A 22,801-nucleotide genomic window follows, 5' to 3' on the forward strand; every position below is an offset into this window, starting at 1 on the left:
ACTGGGAGTTTGGCAAGGCTAAGACAGCTGGAATTGGCAGGTGAGTACCAGAGAGGAGGGAGCTGCACAAAGAGATCTGCTCAATAGTACTTTGAAGTCTTAGACAAAATAACTCTCGAAAATTATAAGGCTGAGAAATTCCCAGTGTTCACAAAGAACAAGGTAAGACATTTAAATTTTGTCAAGCTAGAGTAGAAAAGCCACTCTAAACACTGGGGCAACGAACAGACTTCTTTGGGAGGGCCATCCTTTATATCAAGGCTAACCTAGTTCTAGGTCTGTCCTAACCAAACTGATCTACAAGTAATTTAAATGACTGCCAAAACATACTTCACCATTCTTTAATGGGATAAAATCTACTCAACCCTGCAACATTCCAAATGTATGTCATTTTACCAAAAATTTCTAGATATCTGAAAATGCCACAAATTACAATTCACAACCAATAGGAAAAATAATAAAAGCAGACCCAGAAATGACAGAGATGATGGAATTGGCAGATAAGGACCTTAAAACAGGCATTATAAAGATGCTCAAAGATTTAAAGTAAAATATGAACATAATCATATAAGAGATGGAGGTTACAAAAAGAACCAAAAGGAACTTTCATAGGTGAAAAATACAGTATCTCAAATGAAAAACCCATTGGATAGTCTTTATAGCAGATCAGACACTGCAGAAGAATCAGTGAATTTTAAGATGCAGCAAAATAAGCTGTCAATGGAAGCACAGAGAAAGAGAGGGAGGGAAAAAAGACTGAACAAAACAAACAGGACCCCAGGGATCTATGGGACAGCATCAAGCCATTTAATACACTGTAATTCAAGGAATAAGAGAAGAGAGGTAGGGGTAGGAAAATATTAGAAAACATAATGGCTGAAAAATTTCCAAATCTGATAAAAACTATAAACAAAAAAATTTAAGTAGCTCAATGAACTCCAAGCCAGATAAATACAAATAAAACCAAGGCACCATACTCAAATTGCTAAAAACCAGTGAGAAAGAGGAAAATCTTTAAAAAGGCACATTTATAGGTGAACCAAGGTAAGAATGATCACAGACTTCTTGTTCTTGTCATAAATAATGCAGGGAAGATGACAATGGAATGACAAAAAAAGCAGTGTGCCAAGAATGTAGGGTGAGGTAGAAAAGGACTAGAAGGAGATGAGGTAGAATAGAAGTCAGGGAGAAGAGCACAGGATGAGGGGAAAACAACTAAAAAAATTCAGAGTAAGGCAATGATGGGCTAATATATACTGTGAAATGCCTCCTCCTCCAGGAAGCACTCCCTAACCTCCCAGGCAGAGTAAAGGAGCACAGTATATGGATAAAAGCAGAAGCTTTGGAATCTCACACTCCTGGACTAAATTCTGGCTCTGCTATTTGTAATATAGCACAACCTAAGGTTGATTTTTTTTTCTTATATATAAAATTGTGTTCTAAAATTTATAAACAGTGTAAATAAAGCATATAAGTAATATATATAAAGCTGGAAGACTTAGCATAGTGCCTGGCACATAGTGAATGCTTAACACATTTTGACTATTATACTCTAGTTCACACCACAACTAGTAAGAACTCCTAGTAAATCATCAACATTGCTGCAATCATTTATAGGCCGAATATCCCTTCTCTTAAATGTTTGGGACCAGAAGCATTTGGGATTTCATATTTTGAAATATTAGCATATACATAATGAGCTATATTGGGGGAGGGGACCCAAATCTAAACACAAAATACATTTATATTTCATATGCAACTTACATACATAGCCTGAAGATAATTTTATACAATGTTTTAAATAATTTTGTGCATGAAACAAAGTTTGTGTACACTGAACCATCAGAAAGTGAAGGTGTCACTCTCCGCCACCACGTGGAATCACAGCAAGTTTACACTTACACATACCTGCTGCATTAGCACAGCCCCCAGCATAGTTATTCTATCCTTAGCATCCTTAATTCCTATAAAGGTGATCTTATCAGCTGTGGTCAGCATCTTTCTGGGATAAGTTTCAAACTTTGGGACATTTCATTTCCAGGTTAAGAATGTTCAACCTCCATATCTATTTCCTTTGCTAGACTTTTAGCACCTGGAGATAAGGGGCTATGTTTTTTCACTTTTTATATGATCAGTACCTATTAGTATCTAGTGCACATAGCAGCTGCTTCAGGAATGATTGATTGATGCAGTGATCATAACTTGCCTGTTTCCATAACAACAATCTATTGATGCGGCTGAGAATTTTGATATCTCAGTATCCAGAGTATATCTCTAAGACTTCCTCTTCAAACTAAAAGTAGAACATAAAAATTTTTGGCCAATTCATACTGATTTTGGTTCTAAAAAAAACCTGATTATCAAAGAAACAGAAGCCACCAAATGTTTCTAAGCAAGGGAATAATATCACCAAATCTGTATTTTTATTACTTATCTAACAGTAGCAGGAGGGATTTCCCAGGATTGAAACCAGGGTGACCAGCTGAGAAGCTACTGGAGAGGTTTAAGCGGAAGACTTGGTAATTCATTATACTGTATAGGAGTGTTAAAGAGGAAAAAGGAATTAAGGATAACTTCGAGGTTTCTAGCTTGAGCAATGAAACAGATGGGGATACTAAACAAAAGAAAAACAGGCCTTAATAGGGCAATGCAGGAGTACTGATATTGACTGCTATTGACTGCATTGATACTGATATATTGACCAATAATGATCTGCAGTTGGACACAGGAATACGCAACAGGCAGCTGGAGCTGAAGAAAGGGGCTGAGGTTGGAAACAAAAATTCGGAAATAATCTGCATGTAAATGATAGCTGAAGCCACAAAAATAGATTGTTATCCAGGGTAAATGTATAAAACAAATGTATGACATAAGTAACGCTGATGGAACTGGGGGGAACACTTACATTTATATAGTAGAAAAGGATAAACGGCTCTGAGAGGAGGAGGAGATTTTTAAAAAATAGGGCTGTGAAAGCCAAGGAAGAACATGATTTCAAGAAAGAAGGGATAATATCAAGTGTTCAAAGAGAGCAAGAACTGGAATGAATACTAAAATGAGGAGACTAATTTTGGCACACAGGACTGGTGACCTCATCAAAGTATTAGAAGAGCAGATGGCATTAGATTAAAAAGTGAATGGGGTATTGGCCCATGAACAGATGAGTGGATCAATGAAGTAGAACAAAACTGGAAGGTGAGGAATGCTATAAATCCAGACTATTCTTTTAACAAGTATAGCAGTAAGGAAAAGAGAAAGGCAAGACATAAGAGTCAAAGCTGAGGAAGGAATTTTAGCATAGAAGAGACTGAAATATTAGAAAACAAAGGGAAAAGAACCACCACGGGAGGAGGGACTGAAACTCTAGAAGAGGTTACATAACTTAAGAAAAAACAAAACACAGGTCCTAGAAAAGAAAAGATGAGAATTAAAGAACTTAAATAAGGGTTTCGGTCTTGGAAATAATTAGCTGAATCTCTTCCATCGAACAGCAGGGAAGGGCATGAGAGCAACAAAGACAGATATTAGAGGAAGAGGGGAGGGATGCTTGGGGAGTGTGTGTCTGATGGCCTTGATTTCTCCATATGGGGGAGAAAAGGCTAGGTATCTCATGAAAGGTAGGAAGTAGGTGACACAGTAAAGATATTGATTAGCTCAGGGGGTGGGGGTGTTAAAAGGACATAAGAGATTAGGTACAGACTTGCCAAGCTATACCATGAGCCTAGCTGAGGATGGAACTCTTACACTTGTACTAAGTAGATGAAAAACGATCCAAGTCCTTCCAAGAATGTGTGGCAGCACAGGAGGAGGGACACACAGCATGCATTCTGGGTTTCAAATGGGCAAATGAGTTGCAGAGGATGACCAAGAGGAAGAGGGAAATAATGTGAGGTGCTGGTAAGAGAGGAATTGAATTAACTACTAAAGAGGAGAAGGAAAGAAAAGGGAAGAAAAAAGTCAGAAGCCGGGTGAAGACTGGAAGAACTGAAATGGGTCCCAGGATGAAAGGCTGAAGAGCAGGTTTTGCAAGAATGAGGAGATTTTGGAGAGAGAAATTTCAGGTGGTCTTTTCTGGATCAATTTCCAATTCTACCTTAATCCTATCTGTAATAAACAGAAAAAAACAAATCCTTGGTAAGCAGCGGGCTCCCATATGAGATTCCTAAACTTATTTTTTAAAAAAACTTTTAACCGTTCTGCCATTTTTGGATATTTCTCCTATCATAAATTAGAAATGCACTGTGACAAATACTTTTGTGCTTCTCATGTTCGTATTATTTCTTTAGAAGGGATTCCTACAAGTGAAATTATTGAATTAAAATATACGAACACCATGTTTTTGAATTACATTCTCAAGAGTAACATGCTTAATATTTTAGCCATCCAGACTTCACCCACTATAAACTTTTAAATAAAAACATAATGCCATACACATTATTTTGTAACATGCTTTTTTAAACTTAGTATTTTAAATCTTTGACAATATATTTATAGTTACCTTAGCTTTTTAATGACTGCCCAGTAATCCACTTTGTGACATCACTTATTTAACCAACCTTTTTTCTAACAAACATTTAGATTATTTCTACCTTTTTGCTACATGGAGAATGCCATAAGGAACATTTTGGTAACATATCTTTGCAAAACTGCCTAATATTTCCTTGTGAAAAAAATTAATAAAAGTAAAATTAGGCCATGCATGGTGGCTCACGCTTATAAGCTCAGCATTTTGGGAGGCTGAGGCAGGAGGATTGCTTGAGGCCAGGAGTTTGAGACAAGCCTGGTCAACATAGTGAGACCCCATTATGTACCATCAAAAAATTTTTTCTAAAAGTAAAAGTGCTGGGTTAAAATGTATTTTTTTAAGGCTTTTGATACATACTTCAGACTGTCCTCCAGAAAAGTTATACTAAAATGGCTCAATCAATGAATATCGCTTTTGTTTATAATCACTGCCAGTTTGATAGGTGGAAATTCACAACTTATTTTAAAATTTACATTATAAAAATAAAAATATTTTCATCTGTATATAGGCAATTTACATTCATGTTATGTCTGTGAAAATTTCTCTTCATATCACTTGTTCATGTTTTTTAAACCAGAGCTGATCATAATACTGAAAGACACAATCACAGATGCCATGATCCAGAACGTAAAAATCCCAAAAGGTCAAAATCCCGAAAGATAAAAAATCCTTAAAGTCTAAAATCCCCAAATCACAATCTTGAACAATTAAAATCTCGACTGTTGAAATCCTGAAAACCGAATTCTAGGGAGGGGATTTCCACTGTGTTTTCAGTTGTATGCAGGCTAGGTGCATCATGGTAGGTGCATCTGTTACTGTCTTTATTTGGAAATTAAGTACAGTTTAAAGGAGATGCATTATGGATGCCAAACAGACAAGGGGTGGATTTATGGTCTTAATTTCAGTTGTTGGCTTGACTGGATTAAAGAATACCTAGAAATTTGGGAAAGTATTATTTTGGGCGTGTCCGTGAGGGTGTTTCCAGAGATTAGTGTGGGAGTCCGAGTGGACTAGGTAGGAAAGAGATGCCTTCAATGTTGGCAGGTACCATGTAATTGGAGAGAAGAAATATAGAAGGCAAGCTGGTCTCTCTCTCAGAGCTGGGACCAATTTTTCTCTTGCTGCTGTGGACATCAGAACTCCAGCCTTTAAATGCCAGGACTTACACCTGACCACCCCTGCTCCCTACACTCCCACTCCCTGGGGTTCTGAGGCTTTTGGCCTGGATTGAAAGTTAATGATTGGTTTCCCTGGTTCTGAGGCCTTTGCACTTGGACTGAGCCATGTTACCAGCATCCCAGGGTGTCCAGCTTGCAGGCCTATTGTGGAACTTCTCAGTCACCATAAGCACATAAGGCAGTTTCCTAGTAAGTCCTTTCTCATATTTATACACATATCCTATTGGTTCTGTCTCTCTGGAGAAGCCTGACTAATAAAGATTTGGTACTGGGGAGGCCCAATATGATTCCTTCTCACTGTATTCCTTACAATACAATGGAAGAGACCTATGAAACTGTTCCTTCAAAAAAGGATGTGATTAAGTTAAGCATACAAGGCTACCTAATGGTTTAAAAGCTAATTATTATTGGTGCTTTGAAAGCAGAAAATAATTGAATTGCAATGGCTGAGCAATAACCAGGCTTTCAGGTGGACAACATATACTTACAAAATTTGTAGATCACAACCACTGTCCAAATACAAGTGCAGCAGGTGTTTCAAAGGTTATAGAAGTGAAAATGCAGGTGAAAAATCTAAGAACTCTTTCCTGCCAAATTATTCAATCATGTACAACTTCTGCCCCTTCACATATTGCACCAATTCACTATGCTATGCATTTCATCTTCGCATTATTTTCAGTACTGGAAGTATGAATTGGGTGAAAATTTGAGGAGAGTTCTAATTCATTTTATGAATATTTTGCAAATTTGACTCCATCAAAATATATTATCACAATGTTGATTTTGTGTACGTAAAAACATTGAGGCCAGGCCTGGTGGCTGATGCCTGTAATCCCAGCACTTTGGGAGGCCAAGGCGGGTGGATCACCTGAGGTCAAGAGTTCGAAACCAGCCTGGCCAACATGGTGACACCCTGTCTCTACTAAAATTACAAAAAAATTAGCCGGGCGTGGTGGTGTGCACCTGTAATCCCAGCTACTGAGGAGGCTGACATAGGAGAATTGCTTGAACTGGGAGGCAGAGGTTGCGGTGAGCCGAGATCATGCCACTGCACTCCAGCCTGGGTCACAGAGGGAGACTCTGTCTCAAAAAAAAAAAACCAAAAACCAAAAAAGAACAACAAAAACATTTAAACTTTCTTAATAAATGAAGAGATGTCCTTTTTGTACATCTGCATTTGTGAAAAAAAATTTCTTGAGATCTTGGCTCTTTGGGCAACTGCATATATGGTGATGACTCATTGAGGTTTTCGATCAATTTTGTCAAAAGACTTAGGTTGTTTGTCGTAGTATTTCAGAGGACCGCAGTTATCAATCGAGGTGTACAGAATTATCAACTATGGGGATATACATTTATATATTTCACTTTTTGACCTATTTCTTTTTTTTTTTTTTTTTTTGAGACGGAGTCTTGCTCTGTCACCCAGGCTGGAGTGCAGTGGCACGATCTGTGCTCACTACAAGCTCCACCTCCCAGGTTCATGCCATTCTCCTGCCTCAGCCTCCTGAGTAGCTGGGACTATAGGCGCCTGCTACCATGTCCAGCTAATTTTTTGTATATTTAGTAGAGACGAGGTTTCACTGTATTAGCCAGGATAGTCTCTATCTCCTGACCTCGTGATCCACCTGCCTTGGCCTCCCATAGTGCTGGGATTACAGGTGTGAGCCACCGCGCCTGGCCGACCATTTCTTTTATAAATATGGTTTATCTGCTCATAACCGTTACATCTGTGTGACTGTCAGTATATCTGAGTGTTATGTTTGTAAAAACATGTATGTTATTACTCTCTGTTTTAGCATGTAAATGAAGTGGCCTATGAAATGTCATGTATTAAAATTTTATTTTTAATTGACATAATAATTGGACAATTTATGGTATACAGTTATTTTTATGTTTCCTAAATAAATCCCCTTTTAAAATGTAAATAATTTTTTTTTTGTTTTTTGAGACAGGGTCTCACTCTGTCACCCAGGCTGGAGTGCAGTGGCACTATCTCGGCTCACTGTAGCCTTGACCTCAGGTGATCCTACCACCTCAGCCTCCCAAGTAGCTGGGATTACAGGCATGCACCACCACTCCCAGCTAATTTTTGTATTTTTTGTAGAGACAGGGTTTCGCTATGTTGCCCAGGGTGGTCTCCAACTCCTGGGCTCAATAAATCTTCCCACTTTGGCTGCCCAAAGTGCTGGGATTTGGCCGGGCTCACGCCTGTAAACCAGCACTTTGGAAGGGCGAGGCGGGTGGATCACCTGAGGTCAGGAGTTTGAGCAGCCTCACCAACACTGTGAAACCCCATCTCTAAAAAAAATACAAAAAATTAGCCAGGCATGAAGGTGGACGGACGCCTGTAATCCTAGCTACTTGGGGGGCTGAGGCAGGAGAATCACTTGAACCCATGAGCTGCAGTAAGCCGAGATTGTGCCAATGCACTCCAGTCTGGGCAACAAGAGTGAAAATCCATCTCAAAAAAAAAAATAACAACAAAGTGCTGGACTACAGGCATGAGCCACCGCACCAAATAAATGTCTTTTACAGAATTTTTTAGGATTATTTTTTCCATAATTATATTTTCAAGATTTTGATCTTTTGGGATTGTGATTTTTGAGATTTTAGACCTTAGGGTTTTTGATTTTTTGGAATTTCAACATTTAGGATTGCATCTTTTGGGATTACGGTCCAAACCCTTTGTAAACTGGGAGGTTCATGTGTTTGTGTGTATTTGCAAGATCTGGTTATACAGTCAAGCAACTTTAATCGCTTTGGCTAGACGAATATTAGAGGTATTTTTCCGAGTTTGTCTTTTCATTTTGTTTGGATTTATTGATGTATTAAGTCTTTTTCGTTTTTTTAAATTAATTATTTTTTAAAAGAGACAGGGTCTTTGTTATGTTGCTTAGGCTGATCTCAAACTCCTGGACTCAAGTAATCCTTCCTGCCTCGGCCTCCCAAAGTGCTGGGATTACAGGCATGAGTATTAAGGCTTTTTTTTTTTTTTTTTTTTTTTGAGATGGAGTCTCACTTTGTCGCCCAGGTTAGAGTGCAGTGGCGCAATCTCAGCTCACTGCAACCTCCACCTCCTTGGTTCCAGCAATTCCCCTGCCTCAGCCTCCTGAGTAGCTGGGATTACAGGCACATGTCACCACGCCAGGCTAATTTTTTGTATTTGTAGTAGAGACTGGGTTTCACCATGTTGGCCAGACTGGTCTTGAACTCTTGACCTCAGGTGATCCTCCTGCCTCGGCCTCTCAAAGTGCCGGGATTACAGGCATGAGTCTCCACACCTGGTCTGAAACCAGGATTTCTTAAGGAGAAAGAACAGTCCTTCATTTTTCAAAGCTGTTTTCTGTGCTGTTATCTACCTACTTAAATTGAAAACATAGTAAGAATCAAGACCACTGTTTCTAAAAGAAAGGAGATTAACTCAGACTATAAGAACATGTAAGGATTATAAAATGCCTTTTATTTTAATATTAGTTTGGTATTACTTTGTTAAGAATGCCTCTAATAAAATTGTAAGATAACCTTTTATCCATTTATGACAAGAATTTCATTAAAGAATGAAAATAAAAAAGCTAATATACATGCATCCTTGCAAATTTGGAACATGTTAAATTAATAAGAGGAACACTTGAAGATGATCTAGAAAATTCTGAGATTTCCAGAGAACCAGGCCTGGCAACATTATCACAGATGAGTGGCATTCCGTAAAGGAAGTGTAGACTACCAAACAAACTTAATCTAAGAAAGACAATACTTACTATTCCAGAACTAAGATCATTTCTGATGCAGTCTCATAAACTTCATGTAAATTAATGACCCAAGGATTGTCTTGTGCTAGTTCAAGTACAGCAATCTCATGAATTATTTCCATCCGACAATCTTGGCCTTTTCTTCTTTTTCTCATGAACTTTGCAGCAAATTCTTTCCCAGAATCTTTCTTTATACATTTTCTCACCACTGCAAATTTCCCCCTAGAATTAAACAAAAACATTCACTGTTAAAGTTGACAACTTTCCAGAGATGGCAGATTTCAATGAAATTTCCAAATACCCATTGGTAGATATTCAAATTTAGCTTATATACAATCACAAAAGTAGAAATATCATTTAGAAATTTATATAGGCTACATCTATAGATTTATAGATTTATCAAATAAAACAAAATGTATAAACCTGCACAATTCATTTTCTAAAGAATAACAAATATTAAAGTCCATTTTTTTGCAGAGTTACACATAACTTAATTTTTTGCACATTTATACATAAAATGATTTAGGTCTCTAAAAAAGCCAGTTGAAGCCAGGCATGGTGCACCTTTGTAATCTCAGCATTTTGGGAGGCTGAGGCAGGTGGCTCACTTGAGGTCAGCAGTTCTGGACCAACCTGGCCAAAATGGTGAAACCCTGTCTCTACTAAAAATAAAAAATTAGCCAGGCGTAGTAGTGTTATGCCTGTAATCCCAGCTACTCAGGAGGCTGAGGCATGGGAATCGCTTGAACCTGGGAGGTGGAGGTTGCAGCGAGCTGAGATCATGCCACTGCACTCCAGCCAGGATGACAGAGTGAGACTCTGTCTCCAGGGAAAAAAAAAAAAAGCCATTTGATTTTTTAATAGAAATTGGTCACCAGAATCCCTAATATGATGAATTTCACTGCACTAATTGACTCTAAAGAGCACTATCACTTTCTAAAGGTAAGGATCTCACTCATTTATCATTTTAACTAGAGCGTCAGCTAGAAATGTATTTTCTCATAAAGACAGATACAACAAAGTGTTATCTTGATACATTACTATTTGTCATTACACTAATAAGTGGGTAAACCGGGGACTCAGTATAGCATACTGATTAAAAGTATGAGCTCTGGAATTAAACCTATGTGGGCTTGAACCCTATAAGTGGCACTTGACAGTAACCTTAGGTGGTTTATTTAACCTCTTTTAGTTTCATTTTTCTTTTCTTTTCTTTCTTTTTTTTTAAGAGACTGGGTCTCTCTATGTTGCTCAGGCTAGTATTGAACTCCTGGCCTCAAGTGATCCTGCTAGGATTAAAGGCATGAGCCTCCATGCCCTAAGTCTCATTTTTCTAATCTGTATAATAGGGACACAAATGGCATCTACTTCACAGGGTTGTAAGAATTAAAGAATAATATATTTCAATTGCTTAGCATGGTACTTGCCACACAGTAAGTGCTCAATAAATATTACTAATCACACAAACATCATTAAGCTGTGATAGTCATCACCCGTAAACATCCACTGAATCCTTAGGTTGAAAGACAACTTAGAAATCATACAGTATTTTACCTAACACCAAATGCCAATGTCTTATTTCAAACTGTGAGGTAATCTTTTCCACTACTGGGTACATATTATCTTAATAAGGTCTTCATTACAAGCCTAAACCTGACTTCAGTTGAAGGGTTACAGTCAGGGTCCTCTGCTGAGCAGTACAGACCAGACCTCACTCTCTTTTCCACATGGCAGTCTATCAGATAGTGAACACAGCAAACACCATCTGTTAGCTGCCACTCCCTCTTCCCTTTCCCAATTTGCAATCAATCCTCATCCCCATGGGTTTTTTTTTTTTTTTTCCTTTAAGAGACAGGGTCTCACTCTGTTGCCCAGGCTGGAGTGCAGTGGCACCATCATAGCTCAATGCAGGCTTGGACTTCCGGGCTCAAGTGATCCTCCCACCTCAGCCTCCTGTATAGCTGGGATTACAGGCACGTGCCACCATGCCCACCTCCCCATAAGGTTGACTCCCTATTATGGCTCAGCAGAAAATGTACCAACCAAATCTGAAGCAACTAATCCAGGTATAATCGATCAAAGCATTACATCATTATTATTTTTGTTGCTCCTGGAACAATACAACCTAAGATTGATTGTTAAAAAACTTGACATGTTTTCATATTTCAAATTGGGCTGATAAACTACCTAGATTTTTTTCCACCTTGAATTTTTATCAAGTCAGTATCCTCATACTATATTTTAAAAATGATTGCTAAAAAATTTGGAATAATCAACAGCATAAACAGACAACCTACAGAATGGGAAAAAATATTTGCAAACTATGCCTCCAACAAAGGGTTGATATCCAGAATCTACAAGGAACTCAAAAAACGAGAAAAAAAAACAACCCCATTGTTTTTTTTTTTGATATGAACAGACATTTTTTCAAAAGAGCAGCAAACAAACACATTAAAAAATGTTCAACATCACTAATCATCAGAGAAATGCAAATTAAAATCACAATGAGGTACTGCTTTATAGCAGTTGGAATGGCTATTAGTAAAAAGTTAAAAAACAACAAATGTTGGCGAACATACAAAGAAAAGGGAACGCTTATACACTGTTGGTGGAAATGTAAATTAGTTCAGCCACTATGGAAAGTAGTTTAGAGATTTCTCAAAGAACTACCATTTGACTTGGCTATCCCATTACAGGGTATCTGCCCAAAGGAAAAGAAATTATTGTATGAAAAAGACACCTGCACTCATATGTTAATCACAGCCCTATTCATAATAGCAAAGATACCAACCTAAGTGTCCATCAATGGATGACTGGACTAAAAATATGTTGTGTATATGTATCATGGACTACTACACAGCCATAAAAATGATGTCTTCTGCAGTAACATGGATGGAACTGGATGTCATTATCCTAAATGAGATGACTCAAGCAGGAAGTAAAAAACTGCCTGTTTTCACTTTCAAGTGGGAACTAAATGGATACACAGGCATAGAGTGGAAAAACAGACCAAACAGTAAGAGAGTGGGAAGGGGGTGAGGAATTAAATACTACCTATTGGGTACAACGTACGCTATTTAGGTGATGAGCACACTAAAAGCCCAGACTTCACCATGACCCAATATATCCATGTGACACAAATGCACTTGTACCCCTGAATCTATTTTTTTAAAAAGCTTTCTAAAAAATTAAGTGCAAGGCTTTAATTGCCCTGTTAAATTCTTTTTTGTTGTTGTTTTTGAGACACAGTCTCGTTCTGTCACCCAGGCTGGAGTGCAGTGGCACGATCTCGGCTCACTGCAACCTCCGCTTCCCGGGTTCAAGCAATTCTCATGCCTCAGCCTCCCGAATAGCTGGAATTACAAGCACATACCATCATGCCCAGCTAATTTTTTGATTTTTTTTTTTTTTTTTTTTTTTTTTTTAGTACAGATGGGGTTTCGTCATGTTTGCCAGGCTGGTCTCGAACTCCTGGCCTCAAGTGATCCACCCACCTCGGCCTCCCAAAATGCTGGGATTGTAGGCATGAGCCACCATGCCTGGCCTGCCCTGTTAAATTCTAACTTCTAGGCTTTGATCTAGCATTCTAGACTACTGACATAATTTTGAGTAATTCTTCCTTCCCAGCTATTGTTAACTGCAAATATAATTTTCATGTCCTCCATGTTTTTATCATTAGTAATATAAATGTGGAATGACAAATCCTTAGGCATAGCCCTATGGCTGTTCAATTTGTTAACAACCTACCTGGCAGCACCCTTATTCAGATAAAAGTTCTTTTGTTCACAGAAATATGAAAGACTTCTACATATATGGGAGAGAGTAACTATAAATGAATTCCTCAAAGAGTAATTAATACCTTTCATTTTATCCCACAAAATCATTAGGCTAACATCTCCATCAAGTTTTAAAAGGTTGCCAATGATCTCTGCATTCTTTTAAGACAGAAAACAATTATTATTAATTTGATATTTTCATACCTACATGTCTGAAGTTTCAAGAGAAGAGAAAGTTTAATTTGTAAAAAATTCGTCTGAAATGAAGCGTCAACATATAATTGGCAGCAAACATGTTCCTGGTAAATTAGAAATGACTCAGTAGAACGGCCCTCAAACACATATCACACACACAAATGTTTACTGTTGCCACACCTGACATTCAAAGCAATAAAGTACTGTGCAGTAAGCAAAAAAACTACTTATTACATAGCCTGAAAGTCTATTTTTAAAGACTAAATGGAAAGACAGCTAATTCAGCAAACAGAATTGGAACTCAAAATTATGTCAGTAGTCTAGAATGAAAGATCAAAACCTAGAAGTTAGAATTTAACAGGGCAAATTAAACACGGACTCACACACATTGCTAACCTGTGAACTGTGGGAGCCCTGTTACAGAACAGCCATTGCTAAATTCTGGGGCCTCTTCCCCATACTTATTCATCTGCTGCTCATGCTCCTCACCCATTCCTTTAGGTGCTAGAATGCAGTTCCCATGGCTCTCCTTTCATATCAATGACTACACTGACACCACCTTTGTTTTTCTGGAAACATTCCTCACAGTTCTAGATTTATTCTTTTCTTTCCATCATATCCTGTACTATACTGGGGTCAGCAAGTTTTTCTGTAAAGGGCAAGCAAGATGGTAAATATTTTTGGCTTTGTGGACCAGAGGGTCTCTGCAGCAATGACTCAAGTCCACTGTTGTAGAACAAAAGCCGCCATACAAGAAAGGTAAATGAATGGGTATGTTTGGCTTCCAATGAACCTTTTACACTGAAATTTAATTTCATAAGCTTTTCATGTTATTAAATATTACTCTTATTCTAATTTTTTTAACTACTAAAAAATGTAAAACATAAAAAATGTAAAAACAGCTTGCAAGGCTTTCAAAAATAGGTGGCTGGCTGTAGTTTGCTGACCCCTGCCTCTATCCTATGTTGAATAAAACTCTTCCATCGTTCTAATACCACATACCACTGAAACTGACATTATGACAGCAGGTCGCAATGATTTGAGGAAGCGCTTCATCTCTAAATGACTGGTGCAATGGGAGGGGGACCCTTCAAACCACTCAAGGAGGAGTCAGAGAAGATAATAACGGATTTCTTGGAGCTGTTCTACACAGCCACATTGTATAAAGAAAACAGGAGATTCAGCATTCAAGCTGCAAAGTCCCAGTGTATATGCTCAGAATTACATTGACAGAGTTCCCTAAATTCCATACCTCAAAAGGGCTCCAACATGCATATTTTACCATGACTTTATGGTAAAAATTGTGACTGTACCTCAACCTTTAACTTTAGGTTATTGAGTCCTCTACAAAACATTTTAAAAATGATGTTTCCCTGACATTATGGGCCATGGTTATATACAGCTCTCTTGGGGCTGATGAGGTCCAAAGGGCATAAGATGTTTGTTGCACATCTACTTTTTTTGTTGACTCAAAAGCCAAACTTCTTCCTGGAATACACAGTTGCCATAATTTTCAGGTATATTTTTTCATTTCAAAAACATCTATATTTTGCTAATAGGTACAAAACTGAGAACTTAGGTTTTCATTAAATATTTTGGGATGAATATCAGAAATGAATACATTTCAGAACTACTCATTGAAAACATATTCCAGAGAGGTGGGAAAGGTAAGATACATAAACAATTATAACAAGAGGAGGTGACATTTGATTGAGACCCACCAGTCCGAGCTCCCTAAGTCCTTTGCATTATCAGTGCCTAAAAACACTGCTTAGGGAGACAGGGTGAGTATCTTTAGGTAGGTATGTTTGCTAAGGAGTTTGGGCTTCATCAGGCTTAAAACTGGAACCTATTAGAATACTGAAAATAATTGTTTAGAAAAGATAATTCTGGTTGGGCACGGTGGCTCATGCCTGTAATACCAGCACTTTCGGAGGCTGAGGTAGGCAGATTGCTTGAGCCCAGGAGTTCGAGACCAGCCTGGGCAACATGGCGAAATCTTGTCACTACAAAAAATACAAAAATTAGACAGGCGTGGTTGTGTGCACCTGTGGTCCTGGCACTTGAGATGCTGGGATGGGAGGATCAGTTGAGCCTGGGACATCTAGGCTGCCGAGATCATGCCACTGTACTCTAGCCTGGGCAACAGAATGAGACCCTGTCTCAAATAAAATAAAATAAAATTAAATTAAAATTAAAATTAAATTAAATTAAATTAAAATTATAAAATAAAATAAAACAAAACAGGTAATTATAATAGTGTTGTGAAGAGTGGATTGCCAGTGATAACTAGAAACAGAGAGGCCAATAAAATAATTCAAAGCAGTAGGTCTGCACTCAAGTACCAGCGTAGGGACTGGGAAGAGAGAATATGTTTAAAAGACACTCAAAGTCAAGATTTATTAGCACTCCCTGGCAGGTGTGAGTTGTACGCAGAGATGAGAGGAGAAAGGAAAGGTGAAAGTCATGGATGACTTTTAGATTTTTAATACAGGTACTGTGTAAATGTGGTACCAGTTATAGTACTGTGTAATGTGGTAGGAGTTACAGTTGGACAGAAGGTTGAGCTGCCTTTTTTGGTAAAGAGAATCCCATTTATTGAAGGGATTCCAAATACAAATTCAAGTGTTGGATTATAAGCAAAGGTGAAGAGATAATAGAATATATAACATTCAGGTAAACATCAGAAAATGCACATGCTAATTTGAGCAGTACAAAGGGGAAGTAAAATAATGTCCAAGGTCCTGTTTTATTCTAGGTTAAAGTGCTTTGTTTATACCTTTATTATATTTATGTCAATCTTATATATTACAACTTCTTGTACTATGTCTCCCAGCTGGACTGTGAGTTTCAGGGACCTCACTTATTCTTCATCTTTTTATCTCCATAGTGCCCTGCACATGGCAGGTGTGCAAATATAATCAGCACACCTAGTATATATACTGCTTATTATTTTGTTAAATAAAAGTTTTATGGCAACTTAACCTCATGACATTTAATATACTGGACTACTTGCCATTCTCTCTTCACTGAATTTTTCTACTGCTCCGACTTGCTGTTTTATTGACAATGGCAACTACTACTGAAATTCCATCCATTCTTTACAGCCCAACTGAAATGTTATTTCCCCCATAAGACCTTCCAGTGGCATATCATCTTGCCTATAAAGGGGACAGTGATTCATCTGTTACATTTGGGAATAGCTTCCAGAGCCTAAGGTAGTGCTTTTATGTACTTGATACATAAGTACAGTATTTGCCTAATTACACTGGAGTGATGTCTTTTTTCTTTTTTTGAGACACAGTCCCACTCTGTCACCTAGGCTGGAGTACAGTGGCACTATCTCTGCTCACCACAACCTCCGCCTCTCAAGTTCAAGGAATTCTCCCGCTTCAGCCTCCCAAGTAGCTGGGACTACAGGTGTGTGCCCGGCTAATTTTGTAATTTTAGTAGAGATGAGGTTTCACCATGTTGGCCAGGCTGCTCTCAAGCTTCTGACCTCAAGTGATCCGCCCACCTTGGCCTCCTAAAGTGCTGGGATTACAGCTGTGAGCCACCAAGCCCAGCTGGGAATGATGTCTTAAAGGCAAAGAAGTTCCATTCAGGAAAAACCTAGAATGGATTTTGTCTTCCTTATCGCTGAAAGGATCAAGGAAAAGACCCTAGGCGTAAAAATCAGTGAGTCCATTCAAATAAGACATTAGCATGCGTGATAAGAAAAGGCAGGGCCTTACAAGTCAAACTTGGTTTTAAATTCTGGCTAACAAGTGTGTAATACTGGGCAATTTATTAATCCTTTGGAACCTGGGATTCCTCATCTGTAAAATGAGATCAATGGCACTTTACCATACAGGGCAGTGAAGACTATACAAAATTACATCTTTAAAGTGTGTAGCATTCAGCAAATGACCAATAATCAGTGGCTATTTTTATTGTTTTTGGCATTAATTTCAGATCTATGATATAACCAATGATAATAATTTTAAAAAATATCAGAACAGGAGTTCTGGAGGTGAGCTATTAAGTCTACATAATGTGTAAATTCTCTCAAGAAATCTAGTTAACTTCTTACTTACCTGAAGAGGTGACTCAATGACTACAGCTACTTAGCTTTCTAATGCATTTGGTTCAATAATCATATTTTATAAAATTGTGTCATCTATGGTTTTATGAAAAGATTAAAATTCAAATTCTTAATGTATTTTAAATTAAGATTTTAACATTTGAAGCATGAACTTTTCAAAATTAAACAGCTGACTGACTTAAAGTACCTGCCTAAGAGCAGAAGCCATACTTTCCAAGTAACTTTATTGTTGAACCACAAATATGGCCAATTTTCTTTTATCCATCCAAAGTATCAGATTACCCAAAATTGTTTGTAAATAAAATTCTTCAAACTAATGACTAGCTGTCAAGAAATCTTAAATAACATCTGTGTTAAAACAAAGCAATTTCTGCATGGATATTACTTAATAAAGGTCTTTATTTCTTAAAAAATGATAACTTATGACACACGCTTAAGTTCTTGTCAGATACAAAAACTGAAGCTATTACCTACAGCCATCAATCTAGGTAAGGACACACAGTCCCCAAAATACCCACCCAGAGTCCCCTTTCAGTTTGAATATTCTCTTATTCTCTGATAAAAATCCTCTCTTTTCCCTATTACCCCTGACTGCTCTGAGGAGAATGAGATAGGACATCCCTAATTTACTTTAAGGCCCCAGTGGGAACTTAACTATTCATAAGTGTTCAGTCATAACACTGAAGCTTGGTCATGTTTGTTCCAATGTAGAACTCATTAACAGATCCTTTCCCCTGTCTCTACTAAAAATACAAAAAATTAGCCAGGCATGGTGGCAGGCGCCTATAGTCCCAGCTACTCGGGAGGCTGAGGCAGGAGAATGGCGTGAACCCAGGAGGCGGGGCTTGCGGTGAGCTGAGATCGCGCCACTGCAGTCTAGCCTGGGCGACAGAGCGAGACTCCATCTCAAAAAAAAAAAAAAAAAAAAAAAAAAAAAAACACAAAAAACAATAAAAACATATCATTTCATTAAAATGATAGGAAATTGCTTTAGTCATAAGATACAGACTACAGATTATTCTTTGAAAAACATGTGTGGTGTAATGGGAATGATTTCAAAGTCAGGAGTCCCAGTTCTGTTATCTCTCACAAGACTTTTAAATCTGTCTTTGTTTTCTCATCTGAAAAATGGGGCTTTCCAAACAGGCTTGTGGTGAGAATCAATGAGATAATGCATGTGAAAGCACTTGTAAAACTGTAAGGCCTGCACATTATAAAGTACCTGTTTCAGATGGGAACTTGTATTTGTAACTTTTTTCCTTAGGAAAATCCAACTATTAGCATGTACTAATATTTTTAAAGTGTTCTTTTGGCTTAAAATATTTTTTTTCTTAAGAAAAAATTTATCGGTATATTAAAAACATTAAAGCTGAGGACTAGATAATGAAAACAAATGTAAGGCAAATCATTTGCTATGAAACTGGTGTATCTTTAAGTTCCTTGAAACATCTTTCTGTTTCTATATTATCAATAAACTCAAGGGAAATCAACACGAAAAAATTATCAGAACCCAAGGTCATTTCTCTTGTGTGCCCCAGTAACGAAATCATTAATGTGGTTTACATTGGCATACATCCTGACTCAAAGAAAGGTAACAAGCCTTAACCAGTCAAGCTTCAAGCAATAAAAGAATGTTTTACATCATATATTTACCCTTATTTATGCTGCTATGGACTCTGCTGGAGACATGAAAGAATGCAACATTTCTTAAATGATCAACATCACATCCTGTCATTACTCTGGAATCAATGTTGACCATTTAAAAAATTCTCTTTTAACAGTCATCTCATTGAAAGTTTTAGATCTGTGATAACATAGTAGCACCTGAAAAAGAACGATTTGTTTGAACAGTTAACTCATCACACCCCTTCTGCATTTTACTAAATGAAAGGCCATAGAATAAAATGAAAAAAAAAATCTGTTTTTCTTCCCACATCATTAAACTATTAGCACGGGTATTCTCCAAGTTCTTTATCAGCATGAGATTAATTAGAGTTATATCAGAAATGCAACCAGAGTTAATTGTTGGAAAAATAGGTTTTCTATCTTATCAAAGATGAAGCAGAGACACACTTAGCTATGTTAAAACCATAAATACAGGCAAAATTTATAAACCTTAAACAAGGACTGCTTATAGCACAAACAGAACTTTTCCTTCCTGAGACTTCTGAACAGTTCCTGTGACTTCATTACTTTTGCCAGAGATAGAGGCATTTTTTGAGATTGTGCAGGTTTTCTTTTTGGGTTACATTTAAAATAATAACATTTATTGAATTACACCATGAATTACATTTATTGAGTGCTTCCCCTAAGCTAAGCACAGCCTTAAGGCTATGTGTTTTACTTAATTCTCTCACCAACCCTATGAGGCAATAAACGGTTAGGTAATGCACTCAAGTCCACATAACTAGTAAGAGCCAAGATTCAATCTCACACTGTCTGACTCCAAAGCCAATGTTCTTAAGCACTGCATTAAACTCCTATGCGATAAAAAAGGGTGCCACAAGGGAAAGAATAGATTTAATTTTATTTTTCAGTTCCAGGCTCTTACATCAAGTATTTATCTAATAACTGCATTGTTATGCTGCTTTACAATCTACTCCTTTTGTAAAGAAATTTATGTAAGAAAAGATATGTAGAAGATATCACAATCTTAAAAAAAAACCTGATCGGCAAGCTAATTTTATAATGGAGTTTAAAACAAAAGTTGAAAGAAACATTCCTGAAGGAATTGGTACCGTAACACCTGGTGGGGTGCAAATCAGTTTCCAGATTATAACATCTCCAAGACAGTGCTTGCCACCTGACGACATTTCGCTTTGTAATATTTGCACCGGTTTTCCTTGTGGAATGAAGCCAGACAACCAAATAATGGAAAAACGTAGTTTTCCTTTTTTTTTTTTTTTTTGGAGATGGAGTCTCGCTCTGTCACCCAAGCTGGAGTGCAATGGCGCGATCTTGGCTCACTGCAACCTCCGCCTCCCGGGTTCAAGTGATTCTCCTACCTCAGCCTCACGAGTAGCTGGGATTACAGGCGCCCACCACCAGGCCCAGCTAATTATTGTATTTTTGGTACAGACGGGGTTTCACCATGTTGGCCAGGCTGGTCTGGAACTCCTGACCTCAGGTGATCCACCCGCCTCAGCCTCCCAAAGGGCTGGGATTATGGGCGTGAGCCACTGCGCCCGGCCAGTTTTCCTTTTTTCAGGTAATATGGGTTACTTCAGAATGTTTGGAATGTCGACAAATTAGAATACACAGCTAAGTCACAGCTCCCTTCATCTTTTGTCACAAAATATGCACAGATCCAGTCAACTAGGGCCTAGCAGTGAAGTAAATCTTGTTCCTGAAAGGTGTTTTTCCTTTTGTTAACATTTAGGAATAAGTAAGACTTTGTTAAGGTAGGATTCCACACTCCCTACACGCCCACCCCCCCAAAAAAAACTATTTCCAAAAGTTACCTTAATATGTGTAAGGCAGTGTGTTTTTAACATTATAACCAATGTTACACTGTTTGCCTTTCCAAGACCCCAGCTGAAGGCTGTTCCAACTGTCAGGCCCTTTCCCATTACAACATGGTGCTATTTTGCAACCATGACAAATGCTGGCAATAATGCGAACATTTACTGAACGCCATGTGGCAAGCCCAGTGGTATGCGCTTGACAAGCATGGCATCTTCAGGACACCTCTGAGGTAGGTACTGTCATCATTATACTGATCTTACGGATGAGGAAAGTGAGGCTGGAGAGTCTAACCCCTCCAAAGGCAAACACAGCAAGAAGGGCACGAATATGAACTCAGGTCTGCCCCCAAAGCCAGAGTATTTAACAACTTCTTCAAACTGTTCTCAAGGAAGAGTCGCCAAACCCCACAAAAATCACTCGATCACCCCTCTTCAGCATACAAAATGTAAAGCATCCCAACAGCCTGCACCTGCAACTTTAGAGACCAAGTTGTAAGCTCTCTCTACTCCCACAAAAAAAGGGTGGGCTAGCGTGGGGTGGGGGGAGAAGGCAAGAATCGGTTCCCAGCAAAGTAAAAAGAGCGAGAAAAGGGCCAAGCGCCCAAGAAAGAAACCAATCTAAACTCGAAGCAAAGGGACCTAAATGCTTTAGAACTAAAACGGCAGAAAACCAACCAAGAAAACGAAAATGAATTCAGCAGAAGAGCGACACAAGGTAACAGAGCGCCGGTGCAAAGGAAGCGGTCACAACGGATACTGTATTTTATTAAAACCACACAGGGAGACCAAGAAAGTCGCAAGAGTTGAAGGAAAAATGCAAAGTCGGCTCCACAGACCTCTGGTTTTCAGACCCGCTGCTCGGGGTGAAAGGCAGAGCGCGGTCCGCACCTTCTCTCGTTAAATAGCCATTCGAAACGCCACAGAGGACGAAAGGGCTGAGGAGAGGAAAGTGTCCGCGCCTCCGGGACCGCCATCGAGTTACCACCACTCGCTTGCTGGGCGCGGCGCGTGGAGGCGGCGGTGGTGCGACTCGGCTGCCCTACTCGCCGTCGGCACCCAAGTTTGTGCCAAGTCACAACGCGCGTTATCGGCAGCAGCAACGCCACCTCAGCCTCGCCGCCGCGGCCCCGGCACTTATCGGCGCCCGCGTCCCGCCCCGCGCGTCCGGGAAGGTTCCGCGCCTGGCCCCGCCCGTCCTCACCTGCCCAACTCCCGGCCCGGGCACAGGCTGTAGCCGTCCTGGAAGGGCTCGGTGCGCACCACGGCGCGTATCTCTGTCAGCAGCCCGCGGGCCTGGGGCGGCGGCGGCGGCCGGCACGGCCCGCACGGCCCGCTCAGACTCCGGCCTGCCCGGCCCGAGCCTGAGGTGGCGCCTGGGGAGGAGCCGCCGCTGCCTGGCTTCTCCAAAGGGATCATGGTGTTCAGGCCCGCTTCTTTCCTGGCCGCCTGTTCGCTCCGAGCAGCCGGAGGGTCACGGACCCGCCCCCGGCTCCTAGTGCCGGTCCGCGGAGCCTTCAAACACCCGCTCTCCCCAGCGCGGCGCTCGGACTGCGGCAGGCAGACTACCGGTAGCTCGGGCCCGCCCCGCGCCCCGCGACCGGCCCCGCCCCCGTGACCGCCCCGCGCCTGCCCTACACCCTGCTTCTGGCCCCGGCCAACCCCTCCCCACGTCCGCCCCGCGCCCGACCCCGCCCCAGCCTCACTCCGTGGCCGCCCGCCCCTCGCTGAGCTCCCGCGGGGTCCTGGGCGCCCGATGCCTCACGCGCGCCCTCTGCAGCTCAGAGGGAGAAGGTGCAGCTTTCGGGACGGCCCGGAGGCTGGAGGCGACTC

The 22,801-nt window shown here is 39.7% G+C and overlaps 1 protein-coding gene across 1 annotated transcript in view; it reads right to left on the reverse strand.

Annotated features, from left to right (window-relative positions):
* The window catches only part of STK17A (serine/threonine kinase 17a), a 42,133-nt gene extending 19,552 nt beyond the window's left edge, over positions 1-22,581 (reverse strand). The window contains exons 1-2 of the mRNA XM_008960740.5: positions 22,173-22,581; positions 9,462-9,674 (exon numbers count right to left, since the gene is read on the reverse strand). Coding sequence (XP_008958988.2) covers positions 9,462-9,674; positions 22,173-22,387 — 428 coding nt within the window. The 5' untranslated portion in view covers positions 22,388-22,581. The remainder of the gene's footprint in view (positions 1-9,461; positions 9,675-22,172) is intronic.
* Positions 22,582-22,801: the final 220 nt, after the last annotated feature.

This window comes from Pan paniscus, chromosome 6 (genome assembly GCF_029289425.2).
Source record: "Pan paniscus chromosome 6, NHGRI_mPanPan1-v2.0_pri, whole genome shotgun sequence".
Classification (NCBI taxonomy): Eukaryota; Metazoa; Chordata; class Mammalia; order Primates; family Hominidae; genus Pan; species Pan paniscus.